Below are 20,003 nucleotides of genomic sequence, written 5' to 3' on the forward strand. Positions count from 1 at the left end.
GGAAGTCCCTCAGGCTACTGCTCAAGTGGGTCCACAGTCCTGGATCCTCTAGACTTGAGGAACTAAACTCAGCAGCAGCTGTTTCTTGCACCTCCACCACGCTCTTCTCTGATCTACACTTTTCTTCAGGAATGTGCATGGTTCCATCCACTTGAGATAGAGATACGAATGCTGCAATAGCTGCCAGGTCACCTGCATTCTGACTGACTGGAAGATCAGGCATCTCCTCACCACTCACATCCTCACTGGGACCGGAAGGCTCACCGTGAACATTTGTGTCTGTGTATCTCAGGAGAGATCTTTCCTGCTTAGATAGAAAAGCTTCCTTTCCTTGCTTTCTTTTTCTGAATGCTGCCCCAGAGGGGCATTTTCTTCTTTCACTCATGACTGCTGTCCTGTGCCAGCTACAGTGGCTCTCAACACTCAATTGAAGGGGACAAATAAGCAGGCTGGTAGCAGGGCCTGAGTGAGGGAAGATATCAGCGTCTTACGGGCCTCACTGGCTCCTACTACTTCAGTTGACTGCCTGTTCTCCTCAAGTGGGATCAGGGAAGCAGGTGGAAACAGGAAGCTCCCTGAGAAGCTGGTGTTAATCAGTCCAGGCTCCTGCAGGTGTTAGAGAGGTACATAAGAGGCTGGTGGCGCCCTCCCTCCCCCAGTCTGGCACCTGAGGCAGCCGCCTCAGTTCGCCTCATGGTAAGGCCAGCCCTGAGCTGTTAAATAAGGATCGCTTTGGTTCCACAGGGCCCTGTGCGACACCGATAGGGAACACTAATGAAATACCATTCCTGGCCAGGACTGAACCTTGGATCTCTGACTCAAGGAATGAGCCGCTACGTTCTAACCTAGAGCTGTCTGCCGTCTTACCGATGCAGCGGGATCCATCTGGACTGGTCATGAAGCCACGCGGGCATGTGCACACGTAGCTGCCTGCCGTGTTGGTGCACTCCCCACCGTCGCACACACTGGAGATCGTGGCGCACTCATCCACATCTGGAAAAGAACAAGCCACCAGGGATTAGTCTTCTCTGCAAAGATGATTTGCACCATCTTCTCTGCTCATCTACACAGAGGACCCTCAGCCAAAGGCAGTTGTCTCGAGGACAGCACCTGGAATTCCAAGGGGCCCTGGCTGGCCTCTGCCAGCTGTTTGGGTAATATCTTCAGCTGATGTTTTTGTGGGGTCGAGACACTGTGATTATCCCTCTCTCCATCCCCATTATTCTACATGGCCCTTCACCACCCTGGCTGACTGCCAGCAGAGACCCAGGGCTCCTGCGCAAAACTGCTCCCGCCAGGAGCTCCCGCTCAGCTAGGCAGAGCCACTGAGGGAAACAGCTGATCTTGAGGGGCTTCACTGCACTTCTCAGCCCTCCAGCTCCCCATGCTGCTAAAACACCTGCTGCTCCCACGACAGGGCAGTGCATGTATCTGCCAAGCCACTCGCCCATATCCTGAATCAAAGCCATTGCACGTTCTCCTGTGGCCACTGGGAAACTGCGCAAATGCTGTCTTGCACCCCTCCCAAGGTCCTGCACCCCTCCCACCCCGTCCCAGCCAGTAGGGTAAGTCAGGCACCAAATGGCTGTTGTGCAGTCTTCAAAAGGGAGAATACTGGCTAGTTCCCTCTGTGCTCCTGGGAGCTCCTGCAGTGACCCCAGCACTGGGGTTACCCAGCCGACTGGCACCAAGGGTTTTGTATAGCACGCTGCTGTCAGTGCCAGGCACTCGTCTCTCACTCACTCTCTTTCCCAACAACCTCCACTGCTCCACGACTGTGCCGCCGTTAGAGCGTATTTAGACTTTGCTATTAAGTTAGCAAAAGGGACAAGACAGAACATGGCTAGATGGGCAGACACTTGTAGGGGGAAACATGCTGTCCGGCTCCACTTGTCTGGGAGTACTAGGGAGTGATTCCAAAACCAGGGAACAGCCCACGAGAAAAGAACCTCTGGGAATCTGGGTGCTCAGTAATGCCCCTCATGTGCCCCTACATCAGTGACCTATGGCCCTGCTGCAGGAGGCCCCCTGGAGACGGAGGGGGTCCAAACCAGGACCAGCTGTAAGGTGTTGCAAGACCATGTGTGTCCACAAGCTCTGCCAAGTCCTCCTCTTTCTGCAGCTCCCTCGGATTGGGCTGCGCACGTGTTAGACAAAGAGTCGAGATGAACACTGAGTCAGCGTCTTCTCACTGGACAACAGAAGGCAAGTCCCAAGAAATTGCAACAAGCCTTTTCGCAGCTGAATCCAGCAACGTGGCCTACAGGCTGATCTGGAGGCTGTGAAATGGAGCCCAGTGTTCAGAGGCCCTGGGACCGGGGGCAGCTCTACCAATTTTGCTGCCCCAAGCAGTTGCCGCCGAATTGCTGCTGGACACGGCCTGCTGCCCCATTCGGACTGCGTCCCCATTCAGACTGCTTGGAGAGCTGGTGCCTGGAGCCGGCCCTGCCTGGGACTAACAAGAATTGTTACATGAGTCGTGAAACACACGCAACACGCCTTGCAGCAAGACAGCCACTGCCATCGGACCATATCAAAGCATTCCCCAAGCATCAGTGAATGAACACCCGCTGTCCCAGAGAGAGCGGGAAATGTTGCTCCCAGGCTAGGGCTGGGTAAAAGCAAGCCCAGAGAGGCTGTGCCTAGTGCAGGGTTCACCAGAAATTCTGCGGCAGAGTTGGGACCAGAGGCCAGTTCTTCTTCTTCTGCACGCTGACCTGTAGCTTCAAGACCATCCTCTCCCTTCCTATGCCTCTGAATCCCCACGGTTCTGAAGCTGCAAACAGGTGCCAGCTCCTGGGGCCTGTTCCTAACTTTGGGCGTCCACAATTGATAATCTGACCAAGTGAAAGAGTGTGACAGTCCAGAGCTGAGCTGGAAAGAGCAGATGTGCTGGAACTGAGTGGGCTCCAGAGGTTGCTGGGACGTGCGCCTGGCGATTCACCAGGTTTCCCGATCTCCCCTGGCTAATGTCCACAACAGCAGAATGGATTATTTATTTCTATTGCTTCCTTTTTACTGATCAGTGTTAATAAACTGCATGTGTAATCCACACACCTTCTGCGGGTGGGGTTCTGTCCCATCTAGTGGCACTGAGACCACTTAAGAGAGAGAGGTAAAAAAAGTCTGCTGTATAGCCCTAGCTAACGGCCAGGTGGCTTTTAGCTCATGCGGTAGAGGCTCATGCTTTAAGCTCCCAGAGGCCGCAGGTTTGATCCTGCCCACCAACAACCAGGGTCTGTCAGTGTTACACATGGCCCAGCTAAAGTCTAGCTCGCTGCAGACACAAGCAACCAATGCAGAGGAATCACACAGAGAGCCCATAGGCGATAATGTGCCAGAAAACAGAACACAAGGGCAAGGAGAGGGAATAAAGTTGAACAACTCCCTCCAATGAGGTGCTTCATGCCAGCATGCTGTCTGCTACAGGAGTGGGGATATCAGAGAAGTAGGCCAAGAACAGAGGTCCATAAACTGCATAACGAGTCCATAAACTGCAAATATTATCCAATTGTTTGCAAGAAAGTTCACAAAATGCACAACTGCGGGAAACTGCATGGGGCTGGCAGGAGGTTAACAAGAAACAACGGGGCAAGTTTTGCTCCTTCCGAAGCACTTCACCTATGTGACCGGCCTAGTGCTGCAGCCTGCAGCCTGGTGGCATCAGCAGAGTGAGGCTAGGCTCTGTGCTGGACACACTGACAGCTGCCCAAAAGCAGGCACCGGCTACTTGATTGCCACTGCTACCAGGACAGCACGGAGGTTTTGTTCCATGAGCAGAAATCACTCGCGATTTAGTGATGGAACGTACCATCCACACTGCCGGGCATGGAGAGGTGAATCCTGTAGGTCAAGGGATCTATCGATCTGTACTGGGGACCTAATGGTCCAAGGTTCAAATTATGTTGATCACCATAGAGGGTGGGCTTTTATTCTAGGCACAAAGAATGTAGATCACACGCAGTGGCTGGGGGCCTGTATCCTAGAAAGTGTTGGCTCTGGAAAAGACTTAGGATCACTCAGTTGCTCACAGAGCTAACGCTACCTGTGGGATGGGGAGGGAGGCTGTCTCACCTCTGTGTAGGGCGCTGGTCAGAGCATTACTAGATACCGGGTTCCAGTCTGATGTCCACACTGCTAAAGAGGATACTGACAAACTGGAAAGGATTCAGAAAAGAGGGACGAGGATGATTTGAGGTCTGGGAAGCCTGCCTGAGAGTGAGTGACTAACAGAGCTCGGTCAATTTCATTGATTCAAGGGAAGGTTAAGATGTGACTTTACCATGGGCTATAAGTGCCTCCCTGGGGAGATCTCTGATAGCAGAGGGGTCTACACTGGGACAGAAAAAGGCATAATGAAAACCAACGGCTGGAATCTGAAGCAAGATGAATTCTTGGAACGACTTACCAAGCCTCATAGTGGATTCTCCACCCTGGGTGTCTCTTTCCAAAAGCTGGGCTCTAGCTCAGCCAGAAGTGATGGGCTCAGGGCAGCAATTCATGGGGGAAGTTCTCTGGCCTGTGCTATACATGGGCTCAGATTCGATTCTCACCATGGTCTCTTCTGGCAGTAACATCTCTGGACTCTATTAAAGGAGGGCCTTGCTCAGGGTGTCTATCCGAGCTGCTCTTCGGCATGGAGGAGATTGGAGAGAATCATTGATTTTTTGATTCAGTGGCCAAACTGGAAAAAGAAGCTCAGAAGCTAAGAGTTACACGTGCTGTTTATTAACACTGATCAGTAAAAAGGTCGTCGTTTAGCTAAGAGCAGCGACACAAGCTGAGGTGGAGCCTCTCTCGCCGCAGAGTTAGTTCCTAGCTCCAGGCAGATCCCAGGCCCACAGGGCAGGTGCTCTCTGACAGCCTGCCTTACACAGCCAGGAAGGGGATGAAGGATGGGTGTGCTGTCCAAGAGGCTGAGATCAAAGAGGAGATGAAACAGAACAAGCAGCTCGCTCAGCACTGGGGCCAAGCCCGGGGCAGCCACCGGAGGGCCAGGAGTTCCATCGTCTCCTGGTAGAGGCCCTCTGCACTGCAGGCAGCAAGTGCAGTCTCCTGGTGCATTAGGGCTGGAAAACCAGTGAGGAAACCCTGCAGCGTTTCAGTGCTGCTCCTTGGGCCCCTTCCTCATGGCAGCAGTGCTCTCTCAGGAGTCCCTCAGCACCCTGGGCTCAGATGTCTCCCTCCTGCCCTGGAGGGGATTCCCCAGGTGGGGTTGCTGACTTACCATTCCCTTGGGAAGGGGAAAGCCCAGAGGCTTGGAGAAGGGACATCAGCAATAACAAGGTCAATTTCCCCTGTAGCTCTCAAGTACTTTACCAGGCTGGAACCCATCATTATAGGAGTCATATGCGTAGCCATATATGAGAACCGCGATAATACTGTCAGCAGCAGCAGCGATGGACTACCAACAACCCATTATTACAGGTACACATTTGCATTCCAGGTTTGTAGACACAGAAGTTGACAGCAAGTCAGAGTCACCATCTGGACTAGAAGCCAAGTCTCTAGGTCCTTGCCTCTGTCCTCCACAGCGCCTCCCAGACAGCGGTGGGAATGAAGGTAAGGGCTTTTCATCCAGTGGAGAAAGGTTTCATTACAACTCCTATGGGTTGTTTGGACTCAAGTCATTTTACTGGGTTTCAGCAACACCTCTGCAATGGCTTTGACCCAAGGAGGCAGAGTCATGTATACCATGGATCTTAATTTCCCAAGTCCTGCTGTGTTGTAAACCAGCTGGGCACAGCTGCAGTCTAAACTGGCTGGTTCATCGACACCCAAATGATGGGGAACTACAGAAAGTGGTGATTAACACGCCTACAAGGAGTGGGCTTGGGGATCACGTTGGCTTGCCTGGATTAGAGTAGACATACACCATCCTGCAATTGCGTGGTTCAGACTGGACTCTCTAATAAACTTGGAAAAAGGAGAGGCACTTTACAAAAATAAAAACCCCTCCGCAGTGAGAAACACTCCTCTGAATCTCCAACAGAGCCAGCCTGGGCTCCCCAGGCACTCAGACACAGCAGCAGTTGAATGGGCGCAGCATAAGGACCTGGACAAATGAGACTAGAACCCAACAGATACAGGCTGCCCCTCCACCCCCTCAGCAGGGCCACAGACCAGGATATGGCAGACTCTCTGTGCTGGAGGCAAATGTCCCGACTCTGCCTGCTCTGTCCCTAGAGATGGCTACCGAGTCACAGACACATTTCTATCCGTAGCAGGGCCTTGGTCACTGGTTTTGCCTGTGACAGTGCAAGGAGATGTCTCCTTTGAACTGTGCATGAAACCTCATTGCCTGGCCAGGGATGCTACTGCGGCTTGAGGACCCACCCGTGTGGAACATGTGTGAAAAATACCAGCCATCTGCGTCCACATTGGAGGAGTCACTGTGCACCATTTGCTGCACCGAGTAAACAGAACAACCTCGTCTTGGGAGCTAGCCTGTGTTAAAGCCCAAGTGGCACTTGAAGACTCAAAGATGGTGGTGTGCTGTGATCAGAAGGGCACCTCTCTGCCCAGCCATGCTCCCTTTAGGGATCCATTGGCACCAGCACAGGCCAGGAACAGATTTTCTGATTCTCCACTGCATCTGAGCTGTGCTTGGCCGTAGTGCGAGGAGGAGCCGCAGGAAGCAGGGTGCTGCTCGCTGAGTCAGAGCCACGCCACTCCAGCACAAGTTAGGGCAGCCCTAACACACACCAGTGGAGCTGCATTCCAGAACACCCCCTCCTCTCCCTGTCCCACCTATGCCGCACCCCAGCAACACCCCGGGCATGCTCCCCCCTTTGCCCTATGTGGGGTGGAGAGGGGCGGGCAGAGGAGGGAGCAGGGCTGCTTCCAACAGCTGTATTCCAGCTGAGAATTCTGCACAGGGGGGATTCTCCACTAGCCTTCTGCACTTGATTAAGGTCACTCTGTGCTCATAGTAAACTGGAATCTGTCCCTAAGGATACAAGTCACTGGGTCCTGGAAACCTCGAGTGATGTTGCAAACTCCAAAGATGTGTGAGCTCTGCTGCATCTCTGTGATGCACCCAGAAGCTCCAAGACAAGAACCAAGCCCTTAAGGTTGTTCAGCAGGAGGGGGAAGATCTGAATGCCACACTTGAGGCACCCTGGGATGGGAGTCAGACACTGAGATGCTATGGGGAGCTGATAGAGAGACAGCGGATGTGCTGCAACACAGTGTCAGCCCTTCTCCGTTCAGGAAGGGCTGAGAGACCCTAGTTTAATTTCAGGTGGTCCAAGGACTAGCATCCATCCCCCGCGTGAGCACCCTGCAGTCTGACCAGAGAGAAAAGGAATGTCTGTTGTTTCCAGACTCAAAGGGGCCAAGTGGAAATAACGCAATTCCTTTCAAGGAACCTCCCCTATCTCAGTCGTAAGTCAACAGCGTGTGTGACTGGCAGCATGTGAGCATTGTCAAACGATGCATTAGGAGGAAAACTGCATTCCTCTGAGCCTGGCTTCTTGTTGACTACAGAATGATGCTTAGACAGGGCAAACTACGGCCTGCAGGCCAAGCTGATTTAAGCCAGCCCGTGAGCTGCGCCACGCGGCTTGGCCCACTCCAACGCTCCAGCCAGGGGCCGCACCATGCGGCTCAGTCCCACTCCAGAGCTCCGGCTGGGGCACTGGGTCAGGGGCTGGACCACGTGGCTTGGCCCTGCTCCAGCGCTCCAGCTGGGGCGCTGGGTCGGGGGCCAAAAAACACAGCTCCTGGAAACCACGGCATGGCGGCGCCTGCAGATGGGGCAGCATGCAGAGCTGCCTGTCTGCGCCTTCTCATAGGAGCCAGAGAAGGGACATGCCACTGCTTCCAGGAGCCGCTTGAGGTAAGCGCTGCTCAGAGCCTGCACCCCCTGAGCCTCTCCCCACACCCTAACCCTCTATCCCAGCCCTGATCCCCTCCTGACCTTCAAACCCCTTGATCCCAGTCTGGAGCACCCTCCTGCACCCCAAATCTCTCATCCCCAGCCCCACCCCAGAGCCCGCACCTCAACCCCAATTTTGTGAGCATTCATGGCCCGCCATACCATGTCTATTCCCCGATGTGTCCCTCAGGCCAAAAAGTTTGCCCACTCCTGTGCTTAGAGTTCACACATGCCCATGCCAGTGTCTCCAGAGCTCCAGTGTTCTCCCCATTCTGCAATTCCAGCTCTTTGATGCTCTGAGCTCTGACAGCTGAAACTTTGCAAGGCATCAGTGCAAATCCACCGAAAACACTCCCCACCACCTGGGCCCCTGGGGTGAAGAGATTTTATCACGTCAGTCTCCCCTGGCATTTAATTACAGGCTTCTGTTTGGCTAGGATTTGCAGAACACTCCAAAGACAGAAGTTTCATGAAGTGAACACTGGTTGTACTATTCAAAATAGCTGTTTAAAATGTTAGCACCGCTCTCCTTCCTCGCTTGTATCAGAGATCTAGAGCCAGTCAACAGGCAATCATCTCATGAGATCAAAACGTATGATGCTGCATCAGTCACCCCAAAAACAGCGTGTGTGGAGAGAACTGCGTTCTGTGCTCAAGGAAAGACATCACCTGTCCAAAGGGCAAAACAATCTGAAAACGCTCTTGCCCTGCAAACCCTGGTGAAGGTGAGAATGGTGGAGAAGAAAAGTTAGTCGGAAATGCACGACTGTCCTGTCCTGTTAGGAAGCAGCCTCTGGAAGGAGGCTTGCTTGTGAGCTCTGGAGTTTTCTGTAGCCTTTATTTTTTCCTCCATCACTTCTCTATTATTGACTTCTTCTGGGTACCCCGGGTCTCCTAGTTAGATTCACTCAGTGTTGAAGCCCAGAGAGAGCCTGATACGATGGGACTCATATGTGTGCCCCCAGTAACACCCTTAGGCCAGTCCTGGCCAGGGACCTCCAGCAGCCCAAAGGGGATGTTTACAATACAGCTGGCAACAAGCCTCCCAGACAGACAGACAGACTCGTGCTTGTGGGGCCCCAGCTAGCATGCTAAAAGTAGTGCCTGGATGTTGTGACTCCAGGGGAGACTCAAGCTAGCCACCCAAGTCCAGGGGGCAGGTCGGTCTGAACTTGGCCGGTTAGCTCAGGCCTACACCGAAGCCACAGCAGCCAAACTGCTATTTTTAGCATGCTCACCTGAACCCTGCGAGTGTGAGTCTGTCTAGCTTGCCCCATGTGCAGCACTGACATCCCCACACTGACTGCGTCAAGACTGTTCCAATCCCTGCTTAACAGGAAAGCAATGCTCCGTGCCCTTCACACCTCTGACAAGGGCAGAAGTCAGTGCAAACGCTGATTTTGGACTCAGTCCCCACTTCGCTGGGTTGAACTTGGCCTGATCATTTAAGGCATAAAATGCTGGAAGCCAAGGGCTCCGGAGTAGCAGTCTGCAAAGTCTGTGCAGCTCAGCTGCCCACAGTCACATCCCAACCCCACCTTTCCATTGTATTAAACAAACAAAAACCTAGCAGGGAAAATGTCTTTGGGGCCTGTAGTGGAGGTCATGGCTCATCAGCCGCCTCTCATGTAGCTCATGGGACTTTCCGCCTTTCCCTTACAGCAAGCACAACAAAACCACAGAGAGGATTAATGGGACCCTCCAAGCCACACCAGATCCAATGAGCTTTGAATAGATCCAAACAATGAATCCTTCTGTGGACATTTTGTAAGAAAATTGAAAACATACTAATAAAAGGGCTATCGTGTTCCATTCTCTAGGAAAATGGGCCAGCAAACTGTGTCTGTTCATGGAAAAGATTCAGGCAACACTGAAAAGCTCACTCCACTTTAGAAGCATGAACGAGATTGAACAGAACAGAAAACAGAACTTTGTCTTCACTAGGAAATTGGGAATCTTGTCCATTGGTGACAAAAGAGCTGGCACAATGGTTCTTTAGGAGTAAGAGCGATACCTGATACATGGTAGCCTAAAAAAAGCAATAGAAATCAGAGAGAAATGAGAAGTTAGGCCATCAAGTGACTAGTCCCTTCCCTGCCTGACCTATCCCCCAGGCAGTCAGAATGCTTCAGACACTAACTGATCCAAACAGGTGCAACCTACTTATCTGAAGAACAAAGGTTTGTGCCGAGAGCAGGCTGAACCCTCCCATCTGACATTTCTCGCTTTGCTTGGTTCGTGGCCTCTCCGTTTGAATCCTGATGCAGTTCTGGACATTTCAGCTGGGGCACTGGGCAGCATCCCACAGAAAGCACTGGCATTCCATGGCTCACTGACTGATGATGCAAACAGGGACGCTTTAGCTATAAGGCAGTGCAATACGGAAGGGCTATGGAGGACAGAAGTGCAGCTATTGGCTCCCCTCAGAGAACGATCAAAATCACAGATGGAAAAGCCTTAATCTATCAATGAGCCCACCCCAAGGACGCCAGCCAGTCATAGTGCCCTGCAGTGTATTTTCTAGGGCATGATCCCGGCTAGTTTTAAATGTCTCAACAAGTAGAGCTTCTATCACGGCTCTTGGGAGACTTTTCTACAACGTGACATAGATCTTAGTGCCAGGATGCCTTTCCAGCTATTCAGCTTAAATGGGCCTTTTCTTCATTGTATCCCATTGCTCCCAGTTACACCCTTCTGTGCCATCCCTACTAATTCCTCTGTCTCCGTGGGTGCTAGCAGATGGGAAGGAAGCTGTGCCCTTCCCCCAGCACACGCACAAACTTCGAAGTCACATGGCAAACCTAGACTCACTTAGCTCCTTTAATCTTTCCTCATCAGCCAGCTCCCCCTCTTCCCCAACAGCAAGGCACTCCTCTGCTTTCACAAATCCCCCAGCACGTAATGGTGGCCATATACCTCTGGAGCAAATACCACTCTTCTGTTGTCCTTGCATGATATGTCCTAGGGCAGCCCTGACTCTTCAGAGCCTGGTTAAGGGATGAAGGGCAGGGCCCCTCACCATCCTCATCAGCACCCCCGTCCCCTCCCTTGCTGTATCTCTCCATGTGTTTGTGAGCACCACGCTCAGGGGGCCCAGATCCTGACTGGGGCCCCAGGTTCTACCAAAATACAAATCAACAACAAAGCATAAAACAAACAACTATCCCCAGGGAGCTTTTTATTAAAGAGAAGCTGGACCCACAGCCCTGGCTCTGAACCCCCTGAACCTGGAGAAAGTTTGGATGAATTCCAAGTTTGACAGCTTGGGCCCAGCACAGATTGAGGAATAATGGGATTTTCCTGTGTCCCAGCACCTCTCCTTTCCCCAGTCCCGGGCTCCTCTGATCAGGGCCCAACCAGAATTCCTCCAAGGGAGTCTGGCTACAGTGTAGCCCCTTCCACCCTGGCAGCGTGCCTGAGATGGCCAAGGGCACCCAGTGGGTCTCTCTGGGTTAAGGGTGCAGGAGATCTGGAATAATAAAAACATCCTTATTGCATAGGGGTCCAGAGACTGAGAAAAAAGCTTCTGTTCCAGGTGGTATTTGTGCTAAGATGTAACTACCATCGGCTGTGCTATCTCACCTCCTGCCCTCTCCTAGCAATACAAGGTCCACTGCAGATTAGTGGCAAATGCTGGTGCATTAATGAAGGAGACCCAATTCAGTCATCAGGCAAACTGGCACATGCTTTGACATTAGGTGCAGACACACTCCCTCCTGCTAACCCTTCTTCCCAGGAGGAATCCTGTACGCAGAAAATGCAGGACAGCCGAATCCTGTGGGCAGGGGAAGAAGAGGGATTCAAGAGATCCCCAGGACTTCCTGATGTGAGAAATCCACATCCTCATTTTAAGGCAAGCTGGTCTCAGATCAAATGCAGAAATGGGATAAAAGGACCAACAATGAGGCAGAGAGACTCCAGAGACTAACCCTTAAAGCTTTGTGCCCAAAGGCCCTGAACTAACCTGTGTAGAGGAAATTGCTGTATCATGGTGGTAGAGTGGTGCTTTCAGTAATACCCCTTGGCAGCGTTCATGCTTGTCTGGACGCATACTGCTCTCTGAGGCTCCATGGTCCAGTCCAGGCACTGCACGAGCCAAGCAGCCAGCTGAGAAAGGATGCAGCTGTCTGCTGGGCCCAACAGCCCTTTCTCCACACCCACCCCAGCATGCAGGGAGCTCTTTGGGCCAGGACCTTTCTATGTGTTTGCACTAGCTCCTGTGCATTTAGGTGCGACTGTAGCTAGAATCACAGCCAAGATCCTGCACCGCACCCCAGCTCTTTCACACAGCTCCTGTGGCACAAACAAGCTAGCCAACGGGATCAAATGAGCCATGGGATTCCCCAGGGAGGGGAACAGGATGGCCCAGCCAGCACTACCCTGCCTCTCCTCTTGGCCTTCACATAGAAGGTGTGTTGGGATAGAGGACGCCCAGCTGTGGTGCAATGGTCCTGGCTGAGAAACTGCCCCCGGGGGACCACTGCAGCCATGTGTAATCTAGAGTAGCCCTGAGGCTTAAACCCAGCTTGGCCGCCTGGCTCTCCTCACCTGTCCTGACTGGAGCAGCTTAGGATCTAGGCTGGTAAAGAATATCGGAAAGGCTCCCCTTCAGGGTCTCTAGCAATTCAGGCAAGATGCGCAGTAAAGAAATGACAGCTAGCTCGAAAGGCAGCTTGTCTCCTTATGACTGCTCAAACAGGAGTCATGGGGAAACTGGTCACGGCTGCTACAGGCTGCTTTCCTGTGCATTCCTGGCACAGGCCTGCGCACATGGGGCGGCAGAGTCAGCCCCCGCGGGGATTGCTTTTTATCTCAGTACGGCTATGGAAATGAGCATGTCTGGAACAAATGTAGATTAGCCTGGTTCTAAGTCAGTGTGATGACACTGAATACGTAGGGACTATGTTGATTGTGCTCTAAGGCTAGGGCCCAATTTTACATGGTTCTAATCTCACCAGGCCCAGCCAAACCACGCAGTCCTTTAGCTGAGGCCTTGGGCCCTTAACTGAAGCCTCGTATAAAAGGTTGATACTACGCTGCGCTGGCTGATGGAGTCCAGCCCACGCAGGCAGCTTGTTCATGCTTTGCAGCATCTCTTAGCACAGCACTCCAAGCTCAGCATCCCCTAGGACAGATGTGATTCCACCATAAAGGCTTGTGTAGAGAGTTGTCACTTTGGATGGGCTATTACCAGCAGGAGAGTGAGTTTGTGTGTGGGGGGGCGGAGGGTGAGAAAACCTGGATTTGTGCTGGAAATGGCCCAACTTGATGATCACTTTAGATAAGCTATTACCAGCAGGACAGTGGGGTGGGAGGAGGTATTGTTTTATGATCTCTGTATGTATATAAAGTCTGCTGCAGTTTCCACGGTATGCATCCGATGAAGTGAGCTGTAGCTCACGAAAGCTCATGCTCAAATAAATTGGTTAGTCCCTAAGGTGCCACAAGTACTCCTTTTCTTTTTGCGAATACAGACTAACATGGCTGTTACTCTGAAACCCACCATAAAGGCTGTGATAGAAATAGGAACCTCCATCCCTTGTGCTGGGCTGCTGCCAGCTCTAACTTTGGTGCAGGTCGTGATCTGCAAACGCTGCCACTGCAGAATTACGGGGCATGATTCCACCCAGACAGAGGTTCACGTTTACATCCTGGACGAGTGAGGAAAAGGGTAGATTGTGGGGCCTGGGGAGAGTGGAGAATGCCCTTTCCTAAAGTGTCACTGAAGCAGCAATGCCCATTCCCCTGCACTAGGAGACATGCAGCAGCACAACGGACATCATCAGAAGCAGCTGTTTATGATAACTGTGGCTCTTCGAGATGGGATGCGGACACATGTCCTGAACGCCTTTTGCCTAGCAGTACCTGCAGAGGGACAGCGCTTGTGCCTCATGCCTGGAACCACCCCTACCGCCCAGCCAATTCCTTCGTATTGAGTCACAGAATCATAGAATTGGAAGAGACCTCAGGAGCTATCTTGTCCAACCCCCTGCTCAAAGCAGGACCAATCCCCAACTAAATCATCCCAGCCAGGGCTTTGTCAAGCCTGACCTTAAAAACCTCTAAGGATGGAGATTCCACCACTTCCCCAGGTAACCCATTCCAGTGCTTCACCACCCTCCTAGTGAAATAGGTTTTCCTAATATCCAAACTAGACCTCCCCCACTGCCACTTGAGACCATTGCTTCTTATTCTGTCATCTGCCACCACTGAGAACAGCCGAGCTCCATCCTCTTTGGAACCTGCCTTCAGATAGTTGAAGGCTGCTATCAAATCCCAGCTTCTACAGACTAAATAACCCCAGTTCCCTCAGCCTCTCCTCGTAAGTCATGTGCCCCAGCCCCCTAATCATTTTCGTTGCCCTCTGCTGGACTCTTTCCAATTTGTCCACATCCCTTCTGAAGTGGGGGGACCAAAACTGGATGCAATACTCCAGATGTGGCCTCACCAGTGCCGAATAGAGGGGAATAATCACTTCCGTCAATCTGCTGGCAATGCTCCTACTAATGCAGCCCAATATGCCGTTAGCCTTCTTGGCAACAAAGACACACTGTTGACTCATATCCAGCTTCTCATCCACTGTAATCCCCAGGTGCTTTTCTGCAGAACTGCCGCTTAGCCAGTCAGTCCCTAGCCTGTAGCGGTGCATGGGATTCTTCCATCCTAAGTGCAGGACTCTGCACTTGTCCTTGTTGAACCTCATCAGATTTCTTTTGGCCCAATCCTCCAATCAGTCTAGGTCACTCCGGACCCTATCCCTATCTTCCAACATATCTATCTCTCCCCCCAGTTTAGTGTCATCTGCAAACTTGATGAGGGTGCAATCCATCCCATCATCCAGATCATTAATGAAGATGTTGAACAAAACCGGCCCCAGGACTGACACCTGGGGCACGCTGCTTGATACCGGCTGCCAACTAGATATCGAGCTGTTGATCACTAGCTGTTGAGCCCAACAATCTAGCCAGCAGCTTTCTATCCACCTTATAGTCCATTCATCCAATCCATACATCTTTAACTTGCTGGCAAGAATACTGTGGGAGACCCTATCAAAAGCTTTGCTAAAGTCAAGGTATATCACATCCACCGCTTTCCCCATATCCACCGAGCCAGTTATCTCATCATAGAAGGCAATCAGGGGAATGTCCAGGGGAAGACTCCAAAGCACCGGGGACAGACGGTGGATTGTGGAACATATGTTTACATCATATCTCGATGATGCACAGTTACAAGAATTAATCATTTCTCCTTCTTCTTTGAGGAGCTGCAGATGTGTATTCCAAGTAGGTGACTAGGGAGCAGTCCCCCATCCAGACGTGAGGCGCGGAGTCTACCTGAGCACAGAGCCCAGGACCGCTCTTCCAACATTAGCGTCCGTTCTGGAAGAAGCAGTGATTGCGTAATGGTGCATAAATGTATGTATGGACGAGCCTTACATACAGGCTGCCCTGAGAATGTCCAATATGGACATGTCATTGAGGAGTGCTACTGACGTTACCTGCATTCTAGTGCCCATATCTGCTGAGGAGGCATGGCTGATGCTATCTCAAAGGCAGCCTTGATACAAGACGTTCTTTGTCTAGAGATGGTCTGTGCAGAGACTGCTGGTCCCTTCATGCGACCCACCTATGATACGAACAGGTGAGGCGAAGAAAGAAACTGTTTAGTTCTGTTCAGTTAGAAGGCTAGACAGTGTCTAACATCTAGTGTACAGAGGTTGAGGATGGGCCTCATTCTGCCCTTGGATTTTGGTATCAGGAAATACCAGGAGCAGAACTTGGGACCACAGTGTTCTCACAGAACCTCCTGCACTGCTCCCCAGACTAGCAGAGAGCTGGCCCCCTCAAAGAGCAGTGTCTCATCAGACGGATCCCTGAAAAGCAATAGGGAGAGGAACTGGATGACGGAGGAAATCGAGACCCAGGAATTGTAAAAGGCAGCCAGCCTGTCCCCCAGGAACTGGGGGATGACCAGGGGGGAAGAAGAACTGGAACAGTGCTCTGGACCAATGAATCAAAATGGGCAGAGTGGCCAGGCCCCAAGCTTGAGTGCTTCCTCTTGTGAGACCTCTTCCGGGGGTAGTGCTTCCTCTTCTATCCCTCTTCCGGGGGTAGTCTCGCTGTCTCAGGGGGAAGCGCTGCACAAAGGGGTGTGCATCCTGAATGGCTGCTGTTGCTGCACCCCGTAATGGCGTCTCTGTGCGTGTGGAGTATACACCCCCAGAGACCTTAAGGTAGCCCTTGAATCCTTAAAGGAATTCAGGGTTTCATCAGTCTTGTCCGAAAACAAGGCAAGTCCTCAATTGCTTGCTGGTCATCCAGCACAATCCCCAAGGTCTGGAACCAGGAAGCCCTCTATAGTCATTACCAAGGCCACAGCTCTGGCCGAAGAGTCAGCCACATCAAGGGCAGATTGCAAAGATGTTTTAGCTACCACACAGCCCTCAGTGACAAACACCTGAAATTCATCCTGAGAAACCTTGGGCAACTGCTCCTTAAATTTGGCCATAGCTGACCAGTTGAAGAAGTCATATTTGGCCAGCAAAGCTGGCTGGTTCACAATCCTCCTCTGTACTGAAGAGGAGGTCTATAAGCTTTCTGCCCAAAAGGTCCAGGTGCTTCAAGCCTCTGTCTTTGGGGAAAGACTTTAACCTGCCCTGCCAGGCTCTGTCATTGACCGCCATGCCCACCAGGGAGTTTGGAGCTGGGTGGAAATAAACCCCCTCATATCCCTGTACCAGCACAAAATAGCGCTTCTCCAAGCACTTGGCCACCAAAGAGCTCAAGGAGTGCCTCATTAATCGGGATAGGCATTCTTCCAGGGACAGTGGGCTGGAGAATGTCCACAAGTTTACCGATATTCTCCTGGAGAAACTCTATCTGAATACCCATGGATGAGGCCACCTGACGTAATAGGTCCTGGTGTGCCTTGAAGTCCTCCGGGATGGAAGGGAGGACTTCAAGGCACCACATCATCTGGGGATGAGGACAAGGCTATTGGCAGGGACAGAGACAGATCCTGCTCCTGGGGAAGCATCTCTGAATGGGAAAACTCTGGGGGCTCCACAGGAAGGAGAATTGAGGGCACCTGAACTTGCAGCTGATCTGCAGCCCCCAATACTGCACACGGAGGCAATTTCACTTTTGACTTGGATGACGAGCAAGACCTCTGGGAATGAGGAGCTTCCCACTGAGCCCAAGGGGGCCACTGGCATGGGTAAGGCATTGGTGGCCAGTAGGCACCAGGCCAGGGGCCTCCATCCTGGCCTTGGGACGCATGTTAACTGTGGCAGTTGTATTGGTCCACCGGTGGCCCCCAGACTCCCCCAGGTGAAGTGGAGCAGGAGGAGTCCTGGGATCTCGGAGACATGGGAGGGGTGACTCCAGAGTGAGCCAACAGGCGATCTGACTCATCCACAGCCTAGAACAAGGTCGGAATTGGCGCTCCCGATGTAGTCGGCACCACCGGTGTCGAAAAGGTCAGTGCTGCAGGCAAGGTCCATCCCGGTGCAAACGCTGGGCCTGGAGCGCCTGCATGCCTCCACGTTGAGGGCGGCAACAGCCTCCATGGACCCATCTGCATAGTCAATCGGTCAATGCCGAGGAAGGGCCTGGTACTGAAGAACCCTGTCCCGTCTCCGGTACCGTATCCATACTGGCCTCAGGGAGGGGTGCTTCGTGTCGCAGTGCCGAGACTTCCAAAGCACAGCCATCGTGGGCGCCAGCCTCACAAAGTCTTGGACCCGCGGTGAGGATGGGACCAAAAGGCAGAGTAGGTCCGCCCCGGTCTGGTACGCTGCCACCAGCGACACTGTCAGCATCAGCGTCGTTCCCATCAGTGCAAAACTCCATAGACACCCAGAGGACGGAACCGGAGTTGGCAGTACAGGGTGTCTGCCCTCCCTACCCAGTACCGAGGAAGGGTCACAGGCACCCGTGCCACCCCGCGTGCTGGAGTCAGGCCCATGCCAGTCTCTGATCTTCTTAGAGGAGGCAGAAGAGTCACCCTGCAACCTGGAGGGCTCCCGATCGGCCTGTGCCCCGAGGAAGGCCTCAGGTTTAGGTCAGACCTCATGGGCTGCTCAAGCAGCTGCTGCCTGAGGCGAAGGCTCTGCACCTTCCGAGTCCCCCTTAGGGTGGGCTTTGCCCAGGCAGAGCCAGAGCGGCTTGTCAGGGTCACGGGTGGGGCCCGCCACGCCAGACGCAGGGCAATGCTTGAGCCTGGGGAGGGCACCCCTGGGAAGCAGTCGCGAACACGATCGTTTTTAACTACCTGCAACTAGCGAGGCCAAGGAAGGATGAATGCGCACGGTTGTGAGACTTTACCGCACAGAGCTCCAGCTCCAGCCGATGGGTGGTGAGGAGGAATGGGGGGAGGGGGCAAGGCGGCGCTGCCTCATACAGCCAGGGAAGGGGCTATCAGCACAAGCTCTGCCCCTCTATGGGTCCTGCTAGGCAAAAGTTTCTGGTTCCGGTACAAGGGGTGCGCACACCTACTTGGAATACACATCTGCGTCTACTTGAAGAAGAATGATTATGGCAGCACCTAGGAGTCCCAGTCATGGGTCAGGACCTCTTTCTGCTCAGTGCTGTGCAAACCTTTGGTCTGACACTCACCACACAAAGGCTCAGGCATGAACTGCTGACATGGTTATTTCACTGAGTGCCCAGCGCCCCCTCCCTTATCTGGCTATTTAATCGCAAGCTGCCTGGGGTTCCATAATTGCAAACAGCTCTGCCACCTGGAAGCCAACTCCAGGTGGAACATCTGGTTTCCAGCACATTCATTCCCTCTGATCCTGGTTACTACACAGCCTCGGGAAGGAATGAAAGGGACGTGGAGTTCCTGAAGCCGGACTAGGTGGGATGACACTTGCATCAGCAGAATAATCACATTTGCTCACTAAAACGGCGAAGCAGGCAGAGCTGAAGCCAGCAGGGTTTCATTAAGATACACGGGAAAGAGTTTTAATAACCAAGGCAGGGAGCTTTCATTCTGTTTTCCTTTTCACTTGCCAGATGTTTGGAAAAATACAGTGAATGTTTATTCCTTTGGGAATGCAGCCTTGCTGGCTAGGTACACAGCCAGCCCTCTGGAATTCCAGCAAGGCGGGTTTGGGAGAGCGCCCCCTTTCTACAGGAGCGTGCATGGGGCTCAGACATGCAATGGAGTGCATGCTATACAGAAGTTGCTTAGAATGGACTGCAAGAAACCAGACTCATAACAAGAGCTGTTGCAGCTGTGTGGCACTGCAATAAATAATGATCTTCCACTCTACCCAGTGCTCTCTCCTTGTATTTTCCCATGGAAGCGGGGGCCGTGCGATACAAGACACATGCCCCTAAACACAGGGTATTACTAGCCAGTGTGTTCTGTATTTAACTCAGCAATGACTCGTGACGACTGAGGCTGAGACACATCAGCAGCACAGGGGGCTTTCAGAAGTGGGTAAAATCCTGCCTTTCCTCCCACTGATAGGCACAGCTTAATTACACTTCTTGCTGCCAAAGGAACGTGCGATCCTCTGGTCCAAAAACCAATCAGGCCATTTATAAATAATTGTTTCTCTCTGTGCAAACGGTCCAGAAAGTACCTCCTTTGTAAACAGATGGAAACACCATGAAACAGCCCCAGCTGAGCACAGCCTCCCAGCACAGGCCACCCCACATCCAGCACTGAGCCAGCCAGTCTGACATTGCACGTCACCCCCAGCCAGGCCACATGCAGCCACATGGCCAGATCCCCTGACAATCAGATCAGCCAGCCACCTGCACACAGAGCACAGGCACATCTCTCTGGCTAGGCAGCGAGATTCCCACCTAGTGCCGTTCAGAAGGCCAGTAACTCTTGTGACTCTCCTAATTCCCATGTTGAAGAAGAGGAGGGTGCCCTTCCTTTGCAGAGCTGTAGCTGCTGGAAAGACCCTTCCAAAGAGCTGGGAGAGGCAGCTGTGCCGAGGAACGCACACAAGTATGCTGCACGCCCCATGCCCACAGCTCCGAGTTATGGCTGATCCTGAGCCAGACCATAATCCCCACTGTACGGCTCTGAGCAACAGCTGCCGTGGAGCAGACCCCAAATGTACAGCGGTTGCTATTAAAATCTTGCCCATAGCTCTTGGGAG

The 20,003-nt window shown here is 52.6% G+C and overlaps 1 protein-coding gene across 10 annotated transcripts in view; it reads right to left on the reverse strand.

Annotated features, from left to right (window-relative positions):
• Positions 1–20,003, reverse strand: part of FBN3 (fibrillin 3) — a 312,259-nt gene that overhangs the window by 133,116 nt on the left and 159,140 nt on the right. For all 10 annotated transcript variants that reach the window (XR_012156160.1, XM_073323920.1, XM_073323921.1 and 7 more), the window contains one exon: positions 868–993. Coding sequence is in view for 9 of the 10 variants with exons in the window: in XM_073323920.1 (XP_073180021.1) it covers positions 868–993 (126 nt within the window). In the remaining variant the exon portion in view is untranslated. The remainder of the gene's footprint in view (positions 1–867; positions 994–20,003) is intronic.

The sequence above is a fragment of the Lepidochelys kempii genome, chromosome 25 (genome assembly GCF_965140265.1).
Source record: "Lepidochelys kempii isolate rLepKem1 chromosome 25, rLepKem1.hap2, whole genome shotgun sequence".
Taxonomy (NCBI): domain Eukaryota; kingdom Metazoa; phylum Chordata; order Testudines; family Cheloniidae; genus Lepidochelys; species Lepidochelys kempii.